The following is a 24,333-nucleotide window of genomic DNA, read 5'->3' on the forward strand; positions in this document are numbered from 1 at the left end:
TCAATGGGAAAAAGTTTCCAATTTCTTATTTCTTCTCATGTTTGCTTTCTGGCTTCTTGCCAGCTCTGTCCTGTCCTCTTCTCTTCAAATACCTAGCTAAACCATCTACTTCTGGATCACTCCATAAGTCTCTTTCCTTTACATTTTAATTCTGATATCTTTCTTGGCATCCTTGTCCTACCTACTCTTTTTACATTACCAAACCATTTCCAGTTCATTATTCATCAATCACCCTACTACTAAACGATGTAATCTGAGCTACTGACAGCATGGCCGCGCCATAGCTCAAGCGGTTAGTTGCTGGCTTCCCACTGCAGCAGCCTGGGTTTGATCTCGGGTCTGGTCAAGTGGGATTTGTGGTGGACAAAGTGGTGATGGGGCGGGTTTTCTCCGAGTACTTCAGTTTCCCCTGTCAATCTTCATTCCACCAAATTCGCCATCATCATAATCACCCAGAGCAGGCTACAATAGGCCAAACAGTGGCTGCCATGCCGAGTGGATCCAGTTAGACTCCACCCCCCTCTAAGTGAATTAATTACTGACAGCATCATTAGATAAGCCATAAATAAATAACAGGAGCAAGTATTTACAAGTTACACGAGTCATGTATGAAAATATTATTTATTTTAAATAATTCAAACAATACACACACCTCACAGGATTAAATTTTTAAGCATACATAAAACACATTGTCATCTGCATACTGGGGTGTTCTATTTCCACATACTTCCACAGTTTACCTCACTTGCAAGTATGTTCATAATGTGTTTTCTTCTATCACATTTAAACTGCAGTTCATTCACTGACTTCAAAACCCAGTTTCCTGATAACTAACGTTGATGGGCACATTACACCCCAGAATTCAGGTGACAGCATGTTATGATCACAGATATATGAATAATTTTACAATAGAATAAATGAATGGGTGAGCATTAAGCGATCATTGCACTATGACTGTTTTCAACTGTGTGACCCCTTCCTAAGATTTAACCCTTCAGCAGCCTACCTATCAAATGAAGTGCGGGTACATTGCTTAATGGAACCTTATGATGTTATTTGACTTCATGAAATGACTTCCCAGGTGAAAAATCTTAATTCACTAGAACTTCATGATTTTCTTTGTCATGACACCTTTTGCAGGTGGGACTGTTTACCATTCCCAATTTGAACAGGCTGTTACAAAAGACAGCAAAGTTATAGAGCAATAGCTATGATTTATATAAGGTGGAAATTAGTAATGCGGTTTTAATTCAGCAGCTTTACTTACACTTTATACCTCTTTGTTTTCTTTATTAGAGAGGAGTGGAAGTAAGTTACAGTGAGTTTAGAAAGTCAACAAAGTCCAATGGCTTAAGATAAAGTTACTTCTCTTTGTCTCACAATACATTTACGAAGTCTGTCATTCTCATGGCGGTTAACATTAAAAGTACAGTCTTCTAGGATGTGACACCACACAGTCTGGCAGAAAGAAGTAATGACTTGGAAGAACCCACTGCCTCCATCTTCTGAGAAGAGGAGGAAGCTGATTCATATGAAATGTTAGTGTGTGTCTACTGAACTACACGACATATTTGCATTTATGTATGCCAGATGGAGTATGTGGAATGGATTTAATTGTCCCAGGAAAGGGTCCATGATAGGCTTTTATGAATATGAATAGAGATGAGAAATTCTTGATCAGTTGAGTAACTATCAATTAGGCTAGATTTATGTATCTTGAATGTCTCTTTAAGAGAAATATATTATATTTACTCTGGATATAAAATATGATCATTTTATAAATTAAATAAAGGAAATTAAATATTTGTAGGTCACCCATGTATGTTTAAAATTTCCTGCCACATTAATGCTTCCCACCTTGAGAGTAATTAAGTAGTAGGGCCACATTAGTGTAATAACATTTAATTGGACCATCTACATAACAACTATGTCAATCAATAAAATGATACTAATGTACCAGAATTAATTTATATGGCAAAGGTGTTGCTACATGTTTCAACCCTTACAAGGTCATCATCAGGTGAATCTATACAAATGTGATCTTAGTCGTTGAATTGTATTTCTTAATATGGATCCGTATTATTACATTATTTTACCATTTGTTTAGTCAATACACCCTTTTGTTAAGATAGTATAATCTAACAAATACAGTTCTTTAAATTTAGCTTAAAAATTAAAACCAAAATTAAATAGAGGTTTCAATTAATATTAATATTAGTAAGATAAAGTTGTCCCTGTGCTTAACTAACTAAGCACTACGCCATGAAGGTATATGGGGGAATGGATGTATAGACCCACATTTTCTTGACCTCGGCACTAGTTAGAGGTGAGTGGTCAACTTCACACCCCGGCCACTTTACCCCTGGGAAAGAGACCCTGGTACCCACTGTATAGGAGTTTGGGTGGACCCCAGAGCCCGTCTGGACAACATGGGGAAGAGAAAATTCTTACCCTATCAGAACTTGAACTCCAACCTCCCAGTCATCCAGCCCTTAGCCAGTTACCATACCGACTGCGCTGTTGTGGCTCCTTATAGTTTTGGTCTTAAATTAAAATTAATTACCCAAATTATACTTTGATTTTGAGAACTGATTTTAAATTAGCTTTAGAAACTAGAGAAGTTTTTAGGTTTGTCAGGTTTTGTTATGGTTCTTGTTAGGTTGCAAGTCGTATGTCGAAGCAATATGAGGGGGCCCCTTTAGGAGTCTCTGTTGCATCTGTTTACTTCTTTACCATATCTAAGCATCGTTAGTAGTCTCCTAAGCGCTTTCTTTATGTCACTCCCGGCTATTTTTGGTTTCCACAAATGATGAGTTTCTACTAATGCTACCAACCTTAGATATAGTTACATAATAGCAAGTGATGGAGACATCTAACCAAAAGGATGTAAAAAAAAAAGGTAACGTTGTCCCCGTGCTTAACTAATTAAGCACTATGCCATGAAGGCATATGGGGAAATTGAGGTATAGATCCGTGTATTCTTGACCTCGACACTAGTTGGAGGTGAGTGGTCAGGAGGCTGGGTGGGCCCCAGACCCAGTCTAGATGCTGTGGAAAAGAGAAAATCCTTGACCCTACCACAGCTGAAACTCCAACCCCTCTGTTGTCCAGCCCATAGCCAGTTGCTATACCAAATGAGCCGTCCCACCTCACTAAAGATAACTGTATTTCACAATAAAAGAGAACAAAATAACTCTAGAGTAATAAACACCACAGAAACACATTTTACACCAGATGAAATACAATTATTAACTAAGGGACTGAAATATAATTTGCAAAACAGTTCTCAAAATCAAAGCATAATTTTGGGTAATTAATTTTAATTTTAAGAACAAAACTATAGGGAGCCAGGATAGCATAGTTGATGTAGCAACTGGCTACAGGCTGGACAACTGAGAGGTCAGAGTTCGAGTCCTGATAGGGTCAAGAATTTTCACTTCTCCATGTCATCCAGACCGGCTCTGGGGTCCACCCAACCTCCTGCACAATGGATACCAGGGAATCTTTCCCAGGGGTAAAGTGGCCAGGGTGTGAAGTTGACCACTCCCCCCAACACCTTCATGGCATAGTGCTTAGTTAGTTAACCAGAGGGACAACTTTACCTTACCTTTACCATAAACAGAAAAATTAGCTAGAAACTGCAATAAATAAACTTGACAGAATAGTATTACATGCATATAGTTGCAAAAAATATTAAGATCAACTGGAAAAAATGATCAAAATAATAGGAGCAAACAGAATAACACTGGTCCATAACACTAGAAAACTAAATGGCCTATTTTCACACAGAGTGGAAAAGAAACAAGGAAAATCATATAACTTTTTATAGAATCACAAAAATAACTCTTCAAACATGAAACACAATACAGAATATAATAAAATCTCATTTACAGATAGATAAATACGAAAAAAGCGGCATTTACCACTGGCCACTAAAATACTTATGGCAAACAGGTCGAACTTTTCACATAAGGTATAAAGAACATATACAGGAAATTAGGAATAATAAGAGTAATTTGGGATATTCTAACCATATACTCAACACAGGCCATGCATACAGGAGTATTATTAATACCATGAACATTATAAAAACAGAGAAAAAAGGAAAACACTTAAAACAACATTAGAAAGATCATATGAATGACACATACATTGACACATATAATCCGATATTTGAAACCCTACAAGAATTAAACACTAGATAGTAGCACACATAATCCATCTATCCTATATGATAAAGTGCCAATTCCATAAACACTCATAACAGCTGAACAACACATAAGAGGAGTCACTCAGCACATGTAAGTACACATCCAACCACACGATAAAAGCACCAGCGTACTTCATATGTGAAATATTAACACAATTACTCATACTGTTACATGTTACAGACGTACAACAACATGTGATTATAATTTTGAATTGTATTCATTGATGGAAATCCGGTAGTTTTCACCTTCAATTATCAAAGCACCTGATGATGACCATATCAGTCAAAACGTTTAGTGCAATAGTGATTTAAAAGTCAAAGTGAATTTTAAGATTTTAACTTTTAACAAGTTACATGTGAGATGGTGAAATAAGAAAACTTCTTCTAAGGTTGGCAATCTGAACACTGCAATCACTGTGGCAGCTGGCAGTCTGAATGTCAAACACATGGGTCACCTATGAATACAAAAGTATCGAAATTCACTATAACTTTAGTTCCCACAAGACATGGCAACATTAGAGAATCTGTTTGTCACATGAAGCATAGTAATATCTGATGACTAGTTGCCTCATATAACATCTCAGCACATACTGTCCCATAAAATATGGCAACATCTGAGTATTGTTGGCCCATAAAACATGACATCTGAACACTTGTTGTTCCATAAAATATTGTGATGTCTGAACAGTTCTTATCCCGCAACATCTGAACATCTGTCCTGCAAATGCAATGTGTGAACACTTTTCCCATAATTTATGACATCTGACCACCTGTCCCACAAACAGAACGATGTCTGAACACTTGTATGGCAATGATATACAGTAGAACTTGGTTATAACGTCATCAAAGGGACCTAAAAATAGTGTCGTTATAAACGAATGTCGCTGTAACCGAAATGGGCACTTCCACAGTAGCCTTATGTTAGTCACGTAAGAATCTACCAAAAAACCGAGTTAAAATGTTGCATTTTTTAGTGAAATACCTAGTTAAGTACAGACTAACGTAACATTAATGTGGAATTGCCCAAATGTGTAATATCAGAGACATATTACAGCGCTTTTCACTGACAATACACACCGCACTAATACTATACATTAAAGGTAGGCCTACTCACCAAATTACAGTAGATTACATCAATTGTTCTGCCTTACTGTACCTAGATACGAGTACAGTAATCAGTTATCTTCATCTGTTTCCTGTTACTTTCCCAATACACACTTTCTAAATTACGTTCAATGTCCATATCAGAGAAATTCAGGAATGAAAATGACGTTACATACGAGGTTGATGCATTTGTGCATGTCGTACTAAGCAAGGTATAAAAAGAGTTGCTTTATGAGGAATTAGTTCATACCATTGAATATTTGACGCAATAGACAAGGTGTCGCAGAAACCGATGTTGCTATAACCAAGTTTTACTGTATGTAGCAGCTATGTCATATGGGTCTTGAGATGCTTAGTGAGGTCTCGTTTCTCTGCATAGTCTCTATTACATAAAGAACAGTGGAAACGTTTAATGTTGAGGTGACGTAGCATGTGGTCCTTCAGCTTGTCACCACGACTGAATGCTTTATTGCATATGTCACACACGTGCTCTCTGACACCTGTGTGCGTCTGCAAAAAGAAGAAAATATTGAAAACTGTGGATTAACATGAAACTCAGAAGGCTGATATAGGTAATACTTTGAACATAATCAACAAGCTATAAGCAATATCTAAGTTGCATATCAAATTGTGTCACACTGTTTCAGAGGTTGCAATTATCATTTGGGATAATCTACTGCAAATGTTCAAGAGACTCACCCTCTGATGCACTTTGAGCTGCGAGCTGCTGATGAACTTACGAGGGCATTCAGCACACTGGTGTGGACGGTGTCCAGTGTGGGTCATGTAATGTTTCTGAAGGTAGTCCGGCCGACTGAATGTCTTTCCACACATCTGTTGATATACAAACTGTCTGTTGTCTTCTGGGTTATGACACCATGTAGTTACCCCCATCTTCTGTTCTAAAGATGAAGACAGTGTTTCTTTGAAACGCTGGTAACAACCAACCAGACTACACGGTGTCATAAGCCAGAAGACAACATTATGAATAATCTGTGTGACTGCAAAACATTTATCTTCCGATTTTTAGGTTCTTAGTTTCTGCATGTGTGTGCATGCGCACATGTGTATGTGGTTTTATGTCCCATTTATTATCTGTATGCTGTCTCCCAGACACTGAAGCTTATGAGCATAGCTGCTTTCTGTTTCATTCTGACTACAGACTTACATCGCAGACTGCACCTTTCTTGCCTCCATGTGTGTTCATGTGGCGTCGGTAGCTCAGTTTAGTCATGAAGTGCTTGTCGCAAACCACACAAGTGAAACAACCCCGGCCCCCATGCTTTGCCTGGCAGTGACCCTGCAAACTCTGCGTTGTACCAAATCTCTGTGACACAATACAAACATTGCAATTTATTCTGAAGTAAAACTGGGAATAAAAAATACTACATATAGAGAAACTAAAATGCTGCAGTGGTATGAGTTTACAGAGAGACTAATCCATCAACATGGGCACTGCCCATTGGATGGGGAGGAGTGGGGGGACAAATGTACAAACTTACATTTAAGCCATGACTTTTACTCATTTCCTACAGTAAATGGAAGAGAAGAATACATTTTTAAATAACTTTAGTGTTTTGTAAATTTCCTTATTTTTTCCAGTTATGATTTTTTAAAAAATCCAGGGGGTAGGGTTGCAGATGGCTGTACCTATGTCCACCAACCAAAACTGCAAAAAGAAACCGAACACTTATAAGCTTATAAAAGTACCTGACTAACACAGTGGAAAATTAGAAGTACAATTTATTTACGGTTTATTTAATGACACTGTCGGTAGCTCAGACTATATAACCTTGAATGACTGAATGATCAGTGAGTAATGATTTAAAATGGATGTGGCAGGAAGTGGATTTAGCCTAAAGGAAGTGTCTTTAGCCTCATTTTAGGTGCTATCTCAGAATTTGTCTGGAAGGTGTAAGGAAAACTATGAAAAAGCCAAAATCAGAGTAGTTAGTCTGTAGACTAATATTTTAACTAAGGGCCTCCTGAATATGAATCACAAATGCTACCCACTCCACTGCAACATTTGGGGCCTGTGGTAGTTGGATTAAACAGAACTGCCTTCAGTACATGGTGAGTAGGGCTGATCAAGGCATAGGAAAGTAAACTGACTGCATGGTGTTATACCTGCTGACACAAATCACACTGGCCCTGTGTGCGATGCTTCTCACTTTGGTGCACCTCAAGGCTGCATGCGGATTCAAAAGTTTTGTCACACATCTCACAAATAAATATGGCTGTCCCAGTGTCTGCTTCTCCATCCTTGGCTTCTTCTTTACCATTCTTTTCAACTTCTGTGGGCTCAGGATGTGCAGCTGGGGGTCCCACTTCTGATGCTACAGTAATACGCATAACATTCGTTGCTGCACCACTGACATCATCACAGTCCTTAGTATCTTCTCGCTCATATGTCTGCAACACCAAAGACTCCACCTCCTGCTGAGAACCAAATGCTACTTTAAATGAATTAGACAAAACACCAGGTGGATTAGTGATCATAAACGGTTTCAAATTTGTAACTGCAACAATCTTCAATGCAGTCTTGGCACCTGAATCTATAATAGTTTCTGTGGTGCTCTGATGCTGCTCTGCTGTCCTGTCTATGGCTTCAACAGTTACCAGTTCAGTCCCTGTAAGTGAACCAGGTGGGCTTTCCTCTTCTACAGTAGGACTACAGTCATCCCCTCTAACTACACTCCCATTGATACATGGCTTAATTAGAACTGAATCATCATTACTGACAGCAGTGGAAACTTCTGATACAGGTGCTGCAACAAAGCTGTGATTGGAAATGGCAGCCAATGATGCAGGGTGACAGGTCACAATGATGTCTGTTGTCGTACCCATTGCTTTGCTTTGTGCGATGAAACTGGTACTTATTTCGCCCTTCAGTTCTCTCCATTCATCATCAACCAGTTCTAGGGAATCATCTGTTTGTGTAAACACACAAGCCTCAACCAAAGAACCAAGCTGCTCAGAGACATTCGAAGTAGGTGCATTGTGCAAGTTTACTTCAATTAAATTTGTTTCTTCTGTAGTTTGTGTACTGATCTCTCGGTTGTATTCATGACCAGGAAGAGAAGGAATCTTCAGCAGCACACTCTGAAGTGAATCAAGAAATGACATATACAGACAATAAAAGCATAAAGTGATTAAGAAATATGTCACAATTTTATCATACCTTAGTAGTGTATAATCAAAAAATGCAGAATAATAAGTTTTATAAAGTTACAGCCATTTCTCTTTACAAATAAGTTTTATTTGCGAAATATTTTATTACATTAGTTATCTAAGTACCTGAAGGCTTTTTATAAACTGGAATAGCAGAGATTGGTATTTTATTTGTACTGCAAAATCCACGGCAGTTCCCTGGAGCTGAACGGAGTATGTAGTTAGAAGACCACATTCTGCCAACTGTAAGCAATCGATATTAACACCAGAATTATAATTCTCTACATTAATATGAAGGAAACAGAATAACAAAAATCGAGCAATAATAACCCGTTATTTACTTTACGTCAAGATTAAAATTTATGTACCATCTGTCACAGGAAGTCTTACATTTTTCTACAAACATAACCTTATCTGCGTTTAACAATTTACGTACCCCTTTGAAAAAGAACTCCAACACTTTTGCAAGTTCGGTGAGTGACTCGGTTGTCGCAACCGTTACCATTGTTGTTCCTTAGATATATTTACTTCCTCCTTCGTGTACACCATTGCCATGAACGACTTGAGGAATGAAGAACTACATTACTTCAATTCCTAGGCGGCCATGCTTTAATACACATCAATGTAGCCAATACAAGAAACCCATAGTGCACAACTTTTACATTTAATACCATAAATTACTGTATCTTAAAATAAATTAATAAATATTCGTACATATCTTATTTATTTACTTCACTATCATTATTTCTGTATTTAATCTCATTTCAAACAAACAAGGATATGATATACCCATGACGTTGTCAAACATGGGTCTAGCCTAAAAGACAGCTGAATACGAAATCAATAATGACATTTTTGACAACGAAGGTGTGAGCTACATCGTTATTCGCATTGTACAAGCAAAAATGCCTGTAAGTATTGTTCCGTAATAAGAAGTAGATTTCGAAAGGAAAGGGCACGAAGTCAGTGCATGAAGATTATACTGGCAGGAAAATGTAGAGAGAGTTCCCTAGATCCTTGCTTGGGCCAAACCAAATGATTTAGAACCTGTCAGTAAAAAAAAAAAAAAACCTGCGTGTGGTGAGTGGATGTACATTTCCACATTTTTCTTGACCTCTGCACTAGCTGGAGGTGAGTGGTCAGTTTCACGCCGCGGCCGCTTTACCCCCGGAGAAAGAGCCCCCAGTACCTATTGGATAGGTTTTATGGACCCCAGAGCCTGTCTGGACACTGTAGAGAAGAGCCTTTATCAGAGGAATTCTTCATTATGCAATTCCCTATATTGCTCACTGCTTCATCCATCTGAGGTCCAAAGCAGTTTGTTATCAGACTTTTGTAATCCCATTTTAAGAGCTGATGGAAATTGAAGCTGTATATGGCAGTTGCCTGTGATAATGTAGCAATTATGAATTTTGTTGTCAGATGTGTGAAGATGGTGAAGTAGAAAATGTGCGAGTGGTTGTGCGTGTGCGACCACTCAGTGAAAAGGAAGTTGAAGCAGGCTACCGACAGATCACCAAGGTTGATACTGTCAACAAGACCATCTCTGTGGAGAATCCACAGGCAGCAGAAGGAGAACCACCAAAGACTTTCACATTTGATATTGTTTTTGACACAGATTCAAGACAGGTAAGTTGTTGTTTTTGTTTGTTTGTTTGTTTTTTGTTGCTGCTATCCCATTGCCACATTGCTATATGCCAGATTACTTTTTTGCTAATTTATTATTTGTTCTTTTAACAATATTATTAGTTTCTAGAATTATATAGTGTTAAGTAATAGTAGAATGTTTAGTAATTAATGATTTGAAAATTGGGTGGAAGGAAGTGACTGTCGCCTAATTTGAGGTTCTGTCCTAGATTTTGCCTGGAAGGACTGAAGAAAATCATAAAAAAATATCAGCCAGAACAGCTGGTTTCTGATTCAGGATTTTAACTCAGTGCCTTAGCTTTGCCAGTTTTCTGAATAAGTTCTTCGAAGCATGTTTTGAATGATTCCTTACCCAGTCATCCAGTTCAACACTGAATAACACCTGAAGCTGATATAATTTCATTAATGACATATGTATCAGCTAACAGTTGAAAAGATTGAATAAAAATATCTTCTGGGATGTGACATGACGGCTGGTAGAACTGCACATACTGTCCTAATTTTCAGGCCTGAAGTAAGCCAGGCTAGCAGCAGACTACCCTTTGACCCTGAAGATGGAGGCAATATGTTCCTCTGAAATGTCATTGAACTTCCATCATAGTACTGAATATAACACCCTAGAAGATATTACTGCACTTTTCGTAGTGACCATTATGAGATTCTCAGATCCAGCAGTTGATAATATTATATTCTCGGTTGTAATGCCATGTAGTTCAGAGAAAACCTGGCGTTTCACAGGAACATATTGCTTCCTTCTTCGGGGTCGAAGAGTAGTCCTGCTTATGAACAGTTCAGCTTGCTGCCTGCTTCTACTGGTGTCTTGTAGTTACAAGTTATAAGTATTCAGTAAATCCAATTGTCAAACCACACTCCATGTCTCGTCACTAACATTTAACAATATTTCAATTTTGTAGATGGATGTGTATAATGAGACTGCAAGACCAATTGTGGACAAAGTGTTGATGGGGTACAACGGTACAATCCTGGCCTACGGGCAGACAGGCACAGGGAAGACATTCACTATGCAGGGAGACTGCACAGCCCCAGAACTGAAGGGAATCATTCCAAATTCATTTGCGCACATATTTGGTTCTATAGCTAAAGCAGCAGAACGTAAGAAGTAAGTAAAATTTGTAGTAGCATTTTCCTGAAAAGGATGCATCCTCTTCCTGTCAGCTTCTATTGAAATATTTATAACTAGACAGCGTTATAATAAACTAATTTTAATATCTCTGTCTGTTGTACTACAGTCAGATCCTATGTTGTTCAAGGCAGACTTCCACTAACAGTTCTTCGTTGTTTTGAAAATGTCCCCAAATAACCCACATATTAAGATGTTCCTTGGCTTAATTACCATGCCATTAAGCATACAGAGGGAACCATGTGTTCATGGTCTCTGTCAGGAATATGAAAAGGTTAATGGTTTTTTTAATGTAACTCATTTGTATTTCAGTGAAGTAAAGAGCAAAAATAATGACTGTCACTTAACTTACTTTTGACTGCCAGTCCAATAAGAACCTTTGCCTCCTTCACAGCAGATGCCTGTTTTTTTTTCTGTTATTTGCCTATTCTCACCATCCCTTCACTTTCATCTCTTATAAATCATTCTCAGCATCTTCCAGACAACTTAATCTTGCCTTCCTAATCTTCTTGAGTTGCAATCTCTGTTCCCACCAGAGCGGACAAAATACATTGCAGAACGAGGCACCGGCCAAACAGTTAATATCAAATAATACTACACCTATACCATGGGCCTCCAAGCAGTTTACTATATGTATACCAGTCTTTAATATACCATTATATTTCCGCTGGAACATAACAACAAGATTGCAACGACTGACTTCATAATATGACATATCACATGAAGAGTTTTTAACCATATCTTATTACATAACTTTCATTTTATAATAATCTTATCAGTCATTGTATTTTTATACCTTGTATTTTATAGTGTAACATAGTTGTCAAGCATCCAGTTCTACTGTCACAACGAAATGCGGTTCAATAGTGTGTGAATATGATAACCATGTATTTTGCCTGATGATGGCTTTAAAAGCCGAAACATGTAGCTATGGTAATGTTGACCTTGATCATTATGTTGTTGTGTTATGAGGGATTCCAGTAAAGAATTGTTCCTAATCTTCTCTTGCCTTCTGGCTTACTTTAAAAAATGTTCTTAGCCACTCTTGTTTGATCCATTTTAATCACATGCCCCAACATCTCAAACCTTCTCTTTTTTTCTTCTTCTTTTTTTAATATTCACTGTGAGATCATGAGTTTTATATAATGCTGTCGGTTCTAAGTTAGAGCTGATTCTTCAAATCCTTTTGTTGTATTGTATTGTATTTACGAGTATTACACGTTCCAGCACCTCCATACAAGGCTGAAGCAATTGGATACAGAACCTGTCACACCACAAGCTTGCTAAATCAGCAAGCAGTCAGCAGAACAATGCACATAAATCCCTACACATCACTGCAACTACATAACGTACCATGTGTATATAAAATATAATACAAAATCGGAACATATACATGACAATAGATCAAATAATGGGTCATAGCTAAACAAGAAACTGTACCTAATTAAAATATTCATCTAAAGGCTAATAGGATTTAGTATGTAAAAAAACACTTAAACCTGCTCTAAATTGCTTAATATTATGAATTAACTCTTATATTTAAAGGAAGATGATTAAAAAGTTTTATACCAAAATAGTAAGGTCATCTCTGGTAAGTTGTCAAATTTGTCTGAGGGTGATAAAGATCAAAATTACGCCTAGTATTAAGGCCATGAATTTGTGATGTCGTGTGATATAAACCCATATTATTCACAACAAACATCAATGAAGAAAATATATATTGGGACTGCAATGGCAAAATTCCCCAATCCCTAAATGCATCTCTGCAAGAGTCCCTAGATCTCAACCCACTCATGGCTCTAATTATTCTCTTTTGAATTCTGAAAATGTGCATACTATAAGAAGAATTACCCCAAAAAATAATTCCATAAGACTAAAATGAATGGAAATAAGAGTGATAAAACCATTTTTAATGTCTCTGTGGGCATAATGGGCTTGATCACCCTCACTGAGTAACAAGCCTTGCACAATTTAGGCATGAGTTGAGATATATGAGCTTTCAATAGCTAATCCCAAAAATTTCATATTTGTACTGTTCAAAATCACATTATTATGATAATTAACAGAAGTTACACTATTAGAACTTGGCTTTTTCATAAATTGAACATGTTTAGTGTTGTTAAAATTTAGAGTTAATAAGTTTGAATTAAACCAATCATTAAGATAAGCAATGGATATATCAACATCATTTCTGTATTGTATATTATTATAACTATTAATAATTAAACTTGTATCATCTGCAAATAAAACTGATTTGACTGAGTTATTAAAAATTTTAGGTAGATCATTTATATAAAAGAGAAAAAGAAGTGGACCAAGAATGGACCCCTGTGGGACACCATACAATATCCCAACTAGAGGTACCAACATAACTCAAGTTGGTGCTTGATCTCTCTGACATCTATCAGATAAATAGGATGTAATTAAATCATGAAATTTACCATCTATTGCATAAAATTGAAGTTTCTTCAATAAAATCCCATGATTAACACTATCAAAAGCCTTTTTTAATTCACAGAAAATACCACCTACGATTTTTTGCTGATTTAATGCTTCTTTTATTTCATTAATTAATACATAGGAAGCTTTAGTAGTTGAAGATTGTTCATTAACTATAATATTATGGCCATAGACATGCTGATTCAGTCTGAAAAATATAATCCTCTCGAAGATTTCTGAAAAGGAAGTTAAAAGGGAAATCGGTCTGTAATTAGTAGGATCATTTTTACAACCACCCTTAAAGAGAGGCTTAATCTCAGCATATTTTAGCCTATCAGGAAAAATACCAGAAGCTAGCATTTTATTGCTGATATAAGTTAGTGGTGAAATAATAAATGGAGAACTAATTTTTAGAACTTTAACTGATATTTCATCATAGCCATGAGATCCTTTTGTTATTAGAGATTTAACAGTTTTAGACATCTCAGTAGATGTTACGGTATGTTATTTTATACTAGGGAAAGGATGATTTAAAGCTTGTTGCAAGTAATATAATGGTTTATTATTAATTTTAAAATTTGTATTTATATTATTTTCAACCACAGATAAGAAGAAACTATTCAAGGAATCTGCTATATCTTGTCTATTACTAATAACCTCTCCATTAACTTTTAATTCTTGAATTGTGTCTGCTTCAGTTAACTTCCCAGTTAATAGTTTTGTAATATCCCAGACAGTTCTTATTTTATTACTGGAATTTAATAACTTTTCTCTGTTACTGGTCTGTACACCTCAGATTTTTCCTTTCCCATGTACTTAACATTAATATAGCATTTGTGTTACAGTGTAACAAGATATGAAGGTTGTTCTGTGGGATAGGTTTTTGGTCCGTGTGGCACACATTGAGATATATAATGAAGAAATTCGGGACCTGCTGGGGAAGGACCAGACTGCTCATCTCGAGGTAAAGGAGCGGCCTGATATTGGGGTGTACATACGAGATTTGTCAGGATATGTGGTGAACAATGCTGATGACATGGAGCGAATCATGACTCTTGGAAACAAGAACAGTGAGTAGATTTCGGCCTTCCAGTTAGTTGCAGTGAATCATTAGAATTTTTCTTTATTGCTAGTGGGGTGGGACCAAGTCCCTTGTACTGCGGCCACTTCTGGCCTATTGTACCAGCCCCAGATGATAGGTGAGGGTGATTGTGGGGCAATTGGTGGAATGAAGATTGGCAGGGGAAACCGAAGTACTCAGAGAAAACCTGCCCCAGCAGCACTTTATCCAGCACAAATCCCACTTGACCAGACCCAGGATCGAACCCAGGCCACTGTGGTGGGAAGCCAGTGACTTACCGCTTGAGCTATGGCGCGGCCAATCTTTAGGATAACTTCCAGTCTTTCATTTTAGTGTGCTCACAAGAATATTTGCAACAACAACAACAACAACAACAACAACAACAACAACAAAGTTGCTCTCATTAACTTTGCCACTTCTGTATCCACAGTGTAACAGTTCAATAACTGCCAAACACATTTCTGTTAAATTTGATGTTAAGGAAGAAAGTTGTCTTCTGGGTTTAGGCACCGTGTATTCTTCGTTTTGGCCGACGTTTCGGAGGAACATAGCGCCTCCATCTTCAGAGCAGTTGAATAGCTGCGGAGAGCAGTAGCTACTGCTCTCCGCAGCTATTCAACTGCGTCGGCCAAAACGAAGAATACACGGTGCCTAAACCCAGAAGACAACTTTCTTCATTGTCATCGCCGTGAAAACCTCAAAACTTACATTGATGTTAAGGAGTTTCACAAAAATTTGGCAGAACATTACAGTTTTCATGAAAAGTCGATATTAATGAGGGACACTTACATGAAGACCTACATTATGAAGAGAAGTGGCTCTTTATAGTATATAACTATTAATTTACAGTTCTTGTTAACCTTGTTATATGGTTTTTAAGTCATAAGATTAACCATCATACAAATGTATATTACAGGTATTTCTTGATTTTTATTTTCAATTGTAAATCTCTACAGCTATGGATGAAATAAATAATAATAATAACTATATGCTACATGTATGATTTGAGGTTCTCACAGTGGTAGTTGTGAAGAGTTATACATATATACCGTGATATAACGCTGTGTAGTCCGTTGGAAGTCAGCTGACATTTCAGAAGTTTGCTACCTTGTTCATGCTTGTTTCCATGCTTGGCTTATTCTTCTACCCTGAAGATGAATGTGACACATTCTGCCGAAATATCTGTTGACTTTCAGTGGTGTACTTGGCATAATATCCCAGAAGATAAAACTCTTTGTATGCTATGTGTTTTGACTGTAAATGGCCATCACCAGATGACATACACACATTAGCCAAAAATGTCTAAACTGTAAGTACGAATTTCGTTAAAACATGAAAATGTATAAGAATATGGAGGAAATAATGAATTAGGTAAGATCATGCTTTATTTTACATGGACATATGTTTAAAATTCACAATATTTGTCCCAGTACAAACATTCACTATCTTTTCTCCATTATTAGATATGAAGTTTTATCATATCAAAATATAATACATAATATGGCATTTCATGCACTTGTGTTATATATTTATCTTCCATGTATGGTCAGTCATTGTCAGTCCAAAGCAAAACCACACTTTGTGTTTGTAAATTAGCTTGAGTGTTTGGAGTAGTGTTTCTTGCCATATAGACTGAATCAGCTAAAGGGAAGTTGGCATCATAAGTTCTTCCCAGATCTTTTTTTTGTACCTAGCATTTTGACGAACAGTAACTATTTTTGAGGAAATGCATCTATGCAGATGCTGGTTAGTTTGCTTCTTATTTAATAATATTTCAGTGGCAGAGATTATTTTGCTTCAAATGAAATTCAAGTGATTATACATTATGATTCTGAAAGAATCTAGGAGAAAGCAGTTGTGACCTATTCTAAAATACCAGCATTTGCCAGCAATGAATGATAACAGTGAAAACATCGAGTTGACTCATGTGGTAAGTCTTCTGATCGAGGTTTCTCATGATCTTCCTCATTCCACTCAGGTAAATGTTGGGGTGATACCTTAAATTAAGGCATGAATGCTTCCTTCCACATCCTTTACAATTTATTATGCATTATTGTGACATGTTTTCATTATCTGTTATGTGGTAATGGCTTGATAAACACGTGTGTGGCAACAACAATTAAAGACATTGTTAGAAATGATGTTCTCTATAAGGTCCATCACCAGCAGGTACGAACGTGAGCACAGAAGCAGAGGAATATGCATTGTTAGACACCATTATAAAGCAACAAATACGTGAACACATAGAAATCTTAGCATGTGCTGTAATGATTTGCAGTACCATTTTGTACTATATACCTTTAGTTACTGACACTGTCATTGAATAAACTACAAGCCAAGTCAGTCAGTCATATCACCATCCGGGATATAAGATGCTAAAAGGAAACTTATTTTCAGTTTCTTGTAAGGTGTCCTGAGTGCAATTGGAATGTGTTGCTTCTTTTGTGCAACAGGGGTGGTGGGAGCTACTGCCATGAATACTCAGAGTTCCCGTTCTCACGCTATCTTCACTATTACAATTGAGAATGGAGACATGGGGGAAGATGGCAAACAGCACATCAAGATGGGAAAGCTCCACCTTGTTGATCTGGCTGTAAGTATTAGTCATCAGCAGCAGTAAGGATGTGTTAGTCTGATTCCAGCTTGAAGTTCTTCTGTTTATAACTTCCTAAATTCATATTTGTCTCTTTTATAACATATCTGAGGGTGCTGTGCCTTTTCTGTAAATCCTGTAATTACTAGATTAAATTTTCAACATATTTCTGGCACCAAAATTACTGCACTGGAGATCTTGTTGAACACACAGGACTTTTGTACTGTTGTTATGCCTTCAGAGATGTGTCAGACAGACAGTATTGAATCTGTGTGCTTCAGAAATAGTCATTAACTACATATGACCTATTTCATATGATTTGTTAGTTTTATTCATATTTATTTATTGACCAGGGTTCTGAGCGGCAGAGTAAGACAGGTGCCACAGGAATACGTCTGAAGGAAGCGACCAAGATCAATCTCTCCCTTTCCACACTTGGCAATGTCATATCTGCACTGGTTGATGGGAAGAGCACGCACATCCCATACCGCAACTCAAAGCTGACACGACTGTTGCAGGACTCACTTGGGGGAAATTCCAAGACTGTTATGGTTAGTGTCACCTGATTTTTACTGTTGACGTTTAAATGTCAATTCAAATCTGTGGGCCTGTGAAAGATGAAATGCGTTGACAACTTAAGGTATTACCTAACAAAGATCTTTGTGATTAATACAGATTACATAGTAATGTTACAACATTTGTCCTGGAGGTTGTGATAAACCTAAACACACAATTAAGTGTTACGGCCTACTAATTATGTTGCTCTTGACATCTTTGAATGTGATTCACCATTTCCTCTTGTGCCACAAGTGACTGAGTGAGATTGCCAGAATTCCAAAGTCTGTCTCCTGAATGTCTAGTGGGAAATTGGTCATCACCTAAAATTTGCAGTCAGGTGACTATTTCTTAACCTTTGCTTCTGAGATTTTGTGTTTTGATAGTAAAAATGGGTTTTAATAACAGATTTAGCAAAAGACACTCTGAAATAAAGTTGAGGATTTGCTATGGTATTACTGAACACGTTAATATAGCAATAATGGCATGGACTTTTATTCAAGAAGTATCTAGTTCAAATCTGGGTCAGGGTTGCCAGCTATCCTGCCTGAGGTTCTTCAAGGTTGTCCACAGTCCACCCAAGCAGGTTCCAGTTGAGTTCTCCCACATTTCATGCAGTTTCTTATTCTCAACCGCACAGCTTTCACTGCTGTGTTACTTTATTAATTGAGACAGCATAGTGAAATAGCTAAGTGCACAAAGAACTAATATTAGTCCTCTTGATCATATACAGTGTGCCAACATAGGACCAGCAGATTACAACTATGATGAAACCATCAGTACATTACGCTATGCAAACCGAGCCAAGAACATTAAGAATCGTGCTCGTGTGAATGAGGATCCAAAGGATGCTCTGTTACGACAATTCCAGTCAGAGATCGAGGAGCTGCGGAAGCAGCTAGAAGATGTTGGTGTACCCCACAATGGTAAGGAACTTACTGACCTCTGCTAATGAATGAGGATGGTACTGGCAGTTATCTTTTTTGTGTTCCAGCACCATTTCCTTTCTGTTTGGATCAACGGACAAAAGATCTCCACAATTTTGTTTCTCCCTACAGTCTGTACTTTTCTGTTTCTTGCCAGCTCTTTCCTCTTTTCTGGATGTTGTCCAGTACCTGGCTGAACCATCTTGTTCAGGAATATTTTGAATTCCACAGCCTCAAATAATTTCATTTCATTTTTGAAAATACAATTTCATGCTGGCTTGTTATGACTGAATAAATATCTTTGTTGCAGGAATTGCAATGGAGGGTGAAAGTGACTCAAGCGAGGGCAGTAAGGATGGGGAGAGGACCCCTAAGGAGCACAGGGACAAAGACTACAACAACCAGATTCAAACGATGGACCACTTGGATGACCTTGAATTGCAAGTACGAGTGTATGAATGAAGTGCCACTGGAATAAACGGAGGCAGTCTGGTATAATCCACAACAAAGTGGCAGTTACTAGTAAATCTGCAGCTGTTGATTTTAGTGTTGGACACATCTGTTTATATGTAACAAAATGTTCAGATTGTCACAAATAGATATGCCTTGTTTACATCAATGACATTTATTTTAGTACCAATGAACATCACAGATAAGTGGGTAGCACGCCTGTGTCTAATTGAGAAGATCCTGTGTTCTAATCTTGTCCAAAAGCTGACTGTCCTGGCTGAGTATTTTTATGCTAGATCTACATCAAATGCGTAACTGACTTATCTCATTTAATCATTCTTACATATTACATTCAGGATTTTGTAAATCTTACTGAGAGAGGGCATTCTGTTGCAGCTGGAGGAGTTTGAGACAGCTCCAAAGAATGAGCGTGAAAGTGAAGGTGATGATGATGAAGAAGAAGAAGAAGGTGGGAAAGAAGGAAAGGACAACAGTGATGAAGAGAAACACCAAGTAGAATTGAAGAAAACACAGTGAGTTGCCAGATTTAAATTGTGGCCTTAGAGATATTGAAGTTAAAACCATAAAATTTAGCTTTCAGGCCTAATTTACCAGCTTTTTCTATCCAATTTATACCTTTGCATGCCACAGTATTCCTTATCAACACATTTTTTTAAAAGTAGCAGTTCTTTTAAAATATATATTTATATATATTAGGCATATACAAGTAAATCCAACCAAATTTTGCAGTCAAGCAGGTAACACTAGTACCCCATATTTTGGATGTCTCAGGTTCAGATCTCAGGCCAGAGACCAGTTATCCTAAATGAGATTTCTCATGATATTTCTCAGTCCCTCCAGGCAAATAACATGATAGTATCTCAAACAAGGCCATGGTCAATTCCTTCTATATACTTTCCAATTTATTAATCACAAGTCATACTATGATTCAGCACTGTATGAGCTATTGAAAATTTCATTAAATAAAATATAAATTAATAAAATGTAAACTTCCCTGAGCACTTATCACATCAGACTACTGGCAGCTTTGTTTCAGGAAAAAAACAGCTTGTAGAAAATATGAAATTTATGGATGTAGACATAAGAGGTGTAGTGTTTGCAGTAGGTTGATACATCTTAAGTGTAGCAGTCAGTGGAGAGTTGCCTGCATTCCTTGCATAAATGTGGTACAAACAAGAATGGTGTGTTTAATGTTTAGAAATGAGCATGACATTCTCAGGGAGAAGCTACAGAATTTGGAGAAGAAGATTCTGGTGGGAGGAGAGAATCTGCTGGAGAAAGCTGAAGTGCAGGAACAGCTGTTGGAGGCATCTGCCCGTGAACTGGAGCAGCGCCGCCGCAAGGAGGAGCAACTGCGACAAGCGTTGCAGCAGAAAGAGGTACAAGAAGTTTAATAAGTTTCAGGACACAGTGTTGTTTCACCACCAGCAAGCAAGGGGAACTCACAGTGAACATTGTCACAACCAACTGGTTAGCACTCCTGCTTAATATTTTGGAGGTCCTAGGTTCAATTCTTGGCCCAGAAACTGGATATTCTGACTGCATAAGTGTATCATGGTTTTCCTTAGTCCATCTAGGCAAATGGCTGATTCCTACCACGTCATTTCAAATTCATTAACCACGAAGCATCTTATTATTAAACACAATATAGCAGTATTTCTGGACCTTACTTCTGTTCTTACAGTGACATTTCACATGCTCCTTTTCTGTGATGACATAATTTTTATCTCAAACTGTGTTATCATGTATTATGAATGTGACAAGATGAAGGGATTTTTCTAATTTAAACATGCTTTACTTTTTCTGTGCTCAGAAAAGGTTGTACAAAGAAAGTTGTCAAGACATTCGTTAGGCCTTTTTGACCTGTATTTGACAATGTGTGAAATATATCTTGCATATCCTCATATGCAAGATATACCCTGGTTCATAATGTTACTACAATTCAATAGTTATCAAATACACTGAAGAGTACTGTTTACTATATTATATTTAAGCATTCTGTTGCACTATATACTTCTTTGTGTCATAATACAAATGCCGTCGTGAATGGAACAGTTTATTTGGTTGTAAATCTTTGTCTGTTCTTCCTGTACACTACATGTTTCGGCTGTAATTGGCCATCATCAGGTGTATTTTTTCACTACATAGCTGTCACACTGCACACAGTCCAAAATCTAAAACATCAGCCTGTCAGTTTTTTTTTAAATCTCGCCAACACATGCTCGTCAATTTGATTTTAGAATTACAGTTTAAAATTTAAAGTTCAAAATTTAAAGTTCAAAATTTAAATTTTTAAATACCAGGGACACCTGCTCTTGTCTACATGTGCTGCAGTGGCTATTTCTTGTTTTCAGCACCTTTCATATATTATTCTGTGCAGGTTCCCTGTGTGTGTGTGTCGCTGCCCATCTTTAATACTTTTGTCCAGTATTAGCCTGCACAGAATAATGCATGAACGGTGCTGAAAACAAGAAATAGCCACTGCAGCACATGTAGACAAGAGCAGGTGTCCCTGGTATTTAAAACTTTAAATTTTAGAAATTTTAAATTTTAAACTGTAATTCTAAAATCAAATTGACGAGCATGTGTTGGAGAGATTTAAAAAAAAACTGACAGGCTGATGTTTTAGATTTTGGACTGTGTGCAGTGTGAGAGCTATGTAGTGAAAAAATACACCTGATGATGGCCAATTACAGCCGAAACATGTAGTGTAGAGGAATAAAAGATAAAGATCTACAACCAAATAAATTGTTGCATTCATGATGGAATTTGTATTATTACATATAGCACTGAAGAGATCAATAATTTTAAGGCTTGTGTGTCACACTTGGAAGACCTAGCTAAAGCAGGGTGGATAATATAAAAATTGATCTTGATGAAGTGGGGCGGAGGAGAGTGTGGACTGATTCCATGTGGCTGAGGATAGGGTCCAGTGGCAGGCTCTTGTGAACAAGGTAATGAAACTTTGGGTTCCCTAATATATTGCAGATTTTTTGACCAGCTGTGTGACTGTTAGCTTCTAAAGAAGGACCATACTTCATTGAGTAAGTCTGGTGCTTATAGCTGATTTCTTATGTAGGCAGAGCTGATTGACATCGAGGAGCGATACTCTACACTCCAAGAGGAGGCAGCTGGCAAGACAAAGAAGCTGAAGAAAGTGTTTGGCATGCTGATGTCTGCAAAGGCAGAGCTAAGTGACCTGCAATATGAGCAGCAGCGTGAGATGGAGGGACTTCTGGACAGCATCCGCAGTCTCACGCGTGAGCTGAAGCTCCAAGAGACAATTATTGATGCCTTTATTCCTCACCAGTATCAGGCAAGTCATAAATCCTCTCTTCTTTTCATATTAATTTTGCATAGAGTTCACCTGCTGTCATCCACCTGGCCTGTCTGCATCTACTATCCATCACTTTGGACAAGTACACAGTTCTTATTCTTATTCTCCTCCTCCTCCTCCTCCTAGCATTATTTCCACTTTACATGGGTTGATAGATGAAAAGTTTCCAGCCTCTTCCTTCTTTCCTCATTCCTTCCTTTTTGATTTCTTGCCAGCTCTTTCCTCTCTTCCTGACATCTTCCAGTATCTGGTTAAACTCTCTCATTCTGGGTCACCCCAAATGTCTGTAGATCTGCTCTGAAACCATGGTTTTAGGATAGATCTCTTGAGGGGTCAAACAGGATAGATTTTCTTTTGCATCCTCTTAGCTGGATGATTGAAATAGAACCTGTTTCCAGAGTGTGGTGATTTCAATAAACTTAGGTGACGGATGAAGTCTAAAATAATATCTTTGACCTTGTAAAGCACAGTGGTATCAATATGAACCACCTGGTTTGACATTTAAATATTCTTGAATTGTGTTCACACAGTACAGTTATGTTTTTCATGTGACTCTCTCAGTAAACAATGATAATTTCTCTGAACAGTATTAACTGATCAGCTCTTGCTTGAAGATGCACCATGTTCTCTGTGAGGTAGAAACTAAGGAACGAACTGTGTGACTGACTCTGTGGAACTGAGTCCTTCTTGAGAAGCCACTCAAGAAATTCCCAGCATGTTATGGAATCCAGAGGTTCATTACTGTATTCACAAGAGCCTTCCACTAGTCCTTATCCTTAGCCTGATGAATCCAGTCCACACCCCCTCATCCTCTTTTTCTAAGATCCGTTTTAGTATTGTCCCATATATATCTAGATCTTCTTAGTGGTCTCTCTTTTTCAGGATTTCCTGTCAATACTCTGCACATTTCCCCATGCATACTACATGCCCTGCTTATCACATACCCCTTGAGTTGATCATTCTAATAATATCTGTTGAGAAGTACAATTTATGAACCTCGTTATGCAGTTTTCTCCAGTATTGATATATGAACTGAATTTATAAACTTTTTTAGAAGAATGTCAAGCTTCGAAAGTTTAAACAACAAAAAGCTTTAAGGACAGATTAAAATATCTCCTGAAATGATGTCACAGTGAGCCACTATGTGGCTTTGCGCTTCATATGTTAACCACTGTGTGTTGCAAACTTTGTGTGCAGGAAATGCTGGAGAGATATGTGCACTGGAATGAGGACATTGGTGAGTGGCAGCTGAAATGTGTTGCCTACACTGGCAACAACATGCGCAAGACACTGCCTGCACACTCCTCTGGTCAGGGAAGGGAGGTGAGTCATGCTTTATGTCTGCCTTGCCTTTAGCTATGAAATGGGAAATGAGCCTCATGCTATTGAGATGCTTCCATGTTTATACATTTAACTTTCTTAAGTACCAATATGATCACAAAACAAATTTGGAGATTGGAGCAACAGTATGTGTTGTATTTATTTAGGTACTATGGTTTATTTGATATTATCATCAGTATTTTGGACTTTATGGCTTCAAATTATAAGAGTGAATATTGAATTAGAAAGTATGTGAATGAAAGTGATCATGGACTGATTTGAGGTAGTCTTGTGGGACTGAGAAGAAACATGAGAAACCTCAAACAATACGAGTATAA

General features: G+C 37.5%; 2 protein-coding genes across 5 annotated transcripts in view; one reads left to right on the forward strand and one right to left on the reverse strand.

Moving 5' to 3' along the window:
- Positions 1-3,553: 3,553 nt before the first annotated feature.
- Positions 3,554-9,169, reverse strand: LOC111863898 (myoneurin). Of its 3 annotated transcripts, none has more exons than XM_023850708.2 (6): positions 8,922-9,169; positions 8,612-8,728; positions 7,442-8,416; positions 6,483-6,641; positions 6,014-6,148; positions 3,554-4,665 (listed from the first exon to the last, which is right to left on the reverse strand). In XM_023850708.2, the coding sequence occupies exons 1-6, from the start codon at positions 8,988-8,990 to the stop codon at positions 4,561-4,563; spliced, it is 1,560 nt and encodes a 519-aa protein (XP_023706476.1). In that variant the 5' UTR covers positions 8,991-9,169; the 3' UTR covers positions 3,554-4,560. The 3 variants fall into 3 exon arrangements, with proteins under 3 accessions (XP_023706476.1, XP_023706475.1, XP_023706477.1); XM_023850707.2 differs by lacking the exon at positions 3,554-4,665 and adding an exon at positions 5,569-5,824 and having other exon boundaries at positions 8,922-9,167; XM_023850709.2 differs by lacking the exon at positions 3,554-4,665 and having other exon boundaries at positions 6,056-6,216; positions 8,922-9,167.
- A 129-nt stretch (positions 9,170-9,298) lies between these two features.
- The window catches only part of LOC111863892 (kinesin-like protein KIF3A), a 21,612-nt gene continuing 6,577 nt past the window's right edge, over positions 9,299-24,333 (forward strand). The window contains exons 1-12 of one of the 2 annotated variants that reach the window (XM_023850689.2): positions 9,299-9,396; positions 9,908-10,114; positions 11,047-11,252; positions 14,592-14,782; positions 17,247-17,386; positions 17,740-17,937; positions 18,675-18,867; positions 19,178-19,311; positions 19,714-19,850; positions 20,537-20,717; positions 22,418-22,654; positions 23,873-23,998. In XM_023850689.2, the coding sequence (XP_023706457.1) occupies positions 9,391-9,396; positions 9,908-10,114; positions 11,047-11,252; positions 14,592-14,782; positions 17,247-17,386; positions 17,740-17,937; positions 18,675-18,867; positions 19,178-19,311; positions 19,714-19,850; positions 20,537-20,717; positions 22,418-22,654; positions 23,873-23,998 (1,956 nt within the window). In that variant the 5' untranslated portion in view covers positions 9,299-9,390. The remainder of the gene's footprint in view (positions 9,397-9,907; positions 10,115-11,046; positions 11,253-14,591; positions 14,783-17,246; positions 17,387-17,739; positions 17,938-18,674; positions 18,868-19,177; positions 19,312-19,713; positions 19,851-20,536; positions 20,718-22,417; positions 22,655-23,872; positions 23,999-24,333) is intronic. The other variant, XM_023850690.2, reaches the window with a different exon arrangement.

The sequence above is a fragment of the Cryptotermes secundus genome, unplaced genomic scaffold (assembly GCF_002891405.2).
Source record: "Cryptotermes secundus unplaced genomic scaffold, Csec_1.0 scaffold171, whole genome shotgun sequence".
Classification (NCBI taxonomy): domain Eukaryota; kingdom Metazoa; phylum Arthropoda; class Insecta; order Blattodea; family Kalotermitidae; genus Cryptotermes; species Cryptotermes secundus.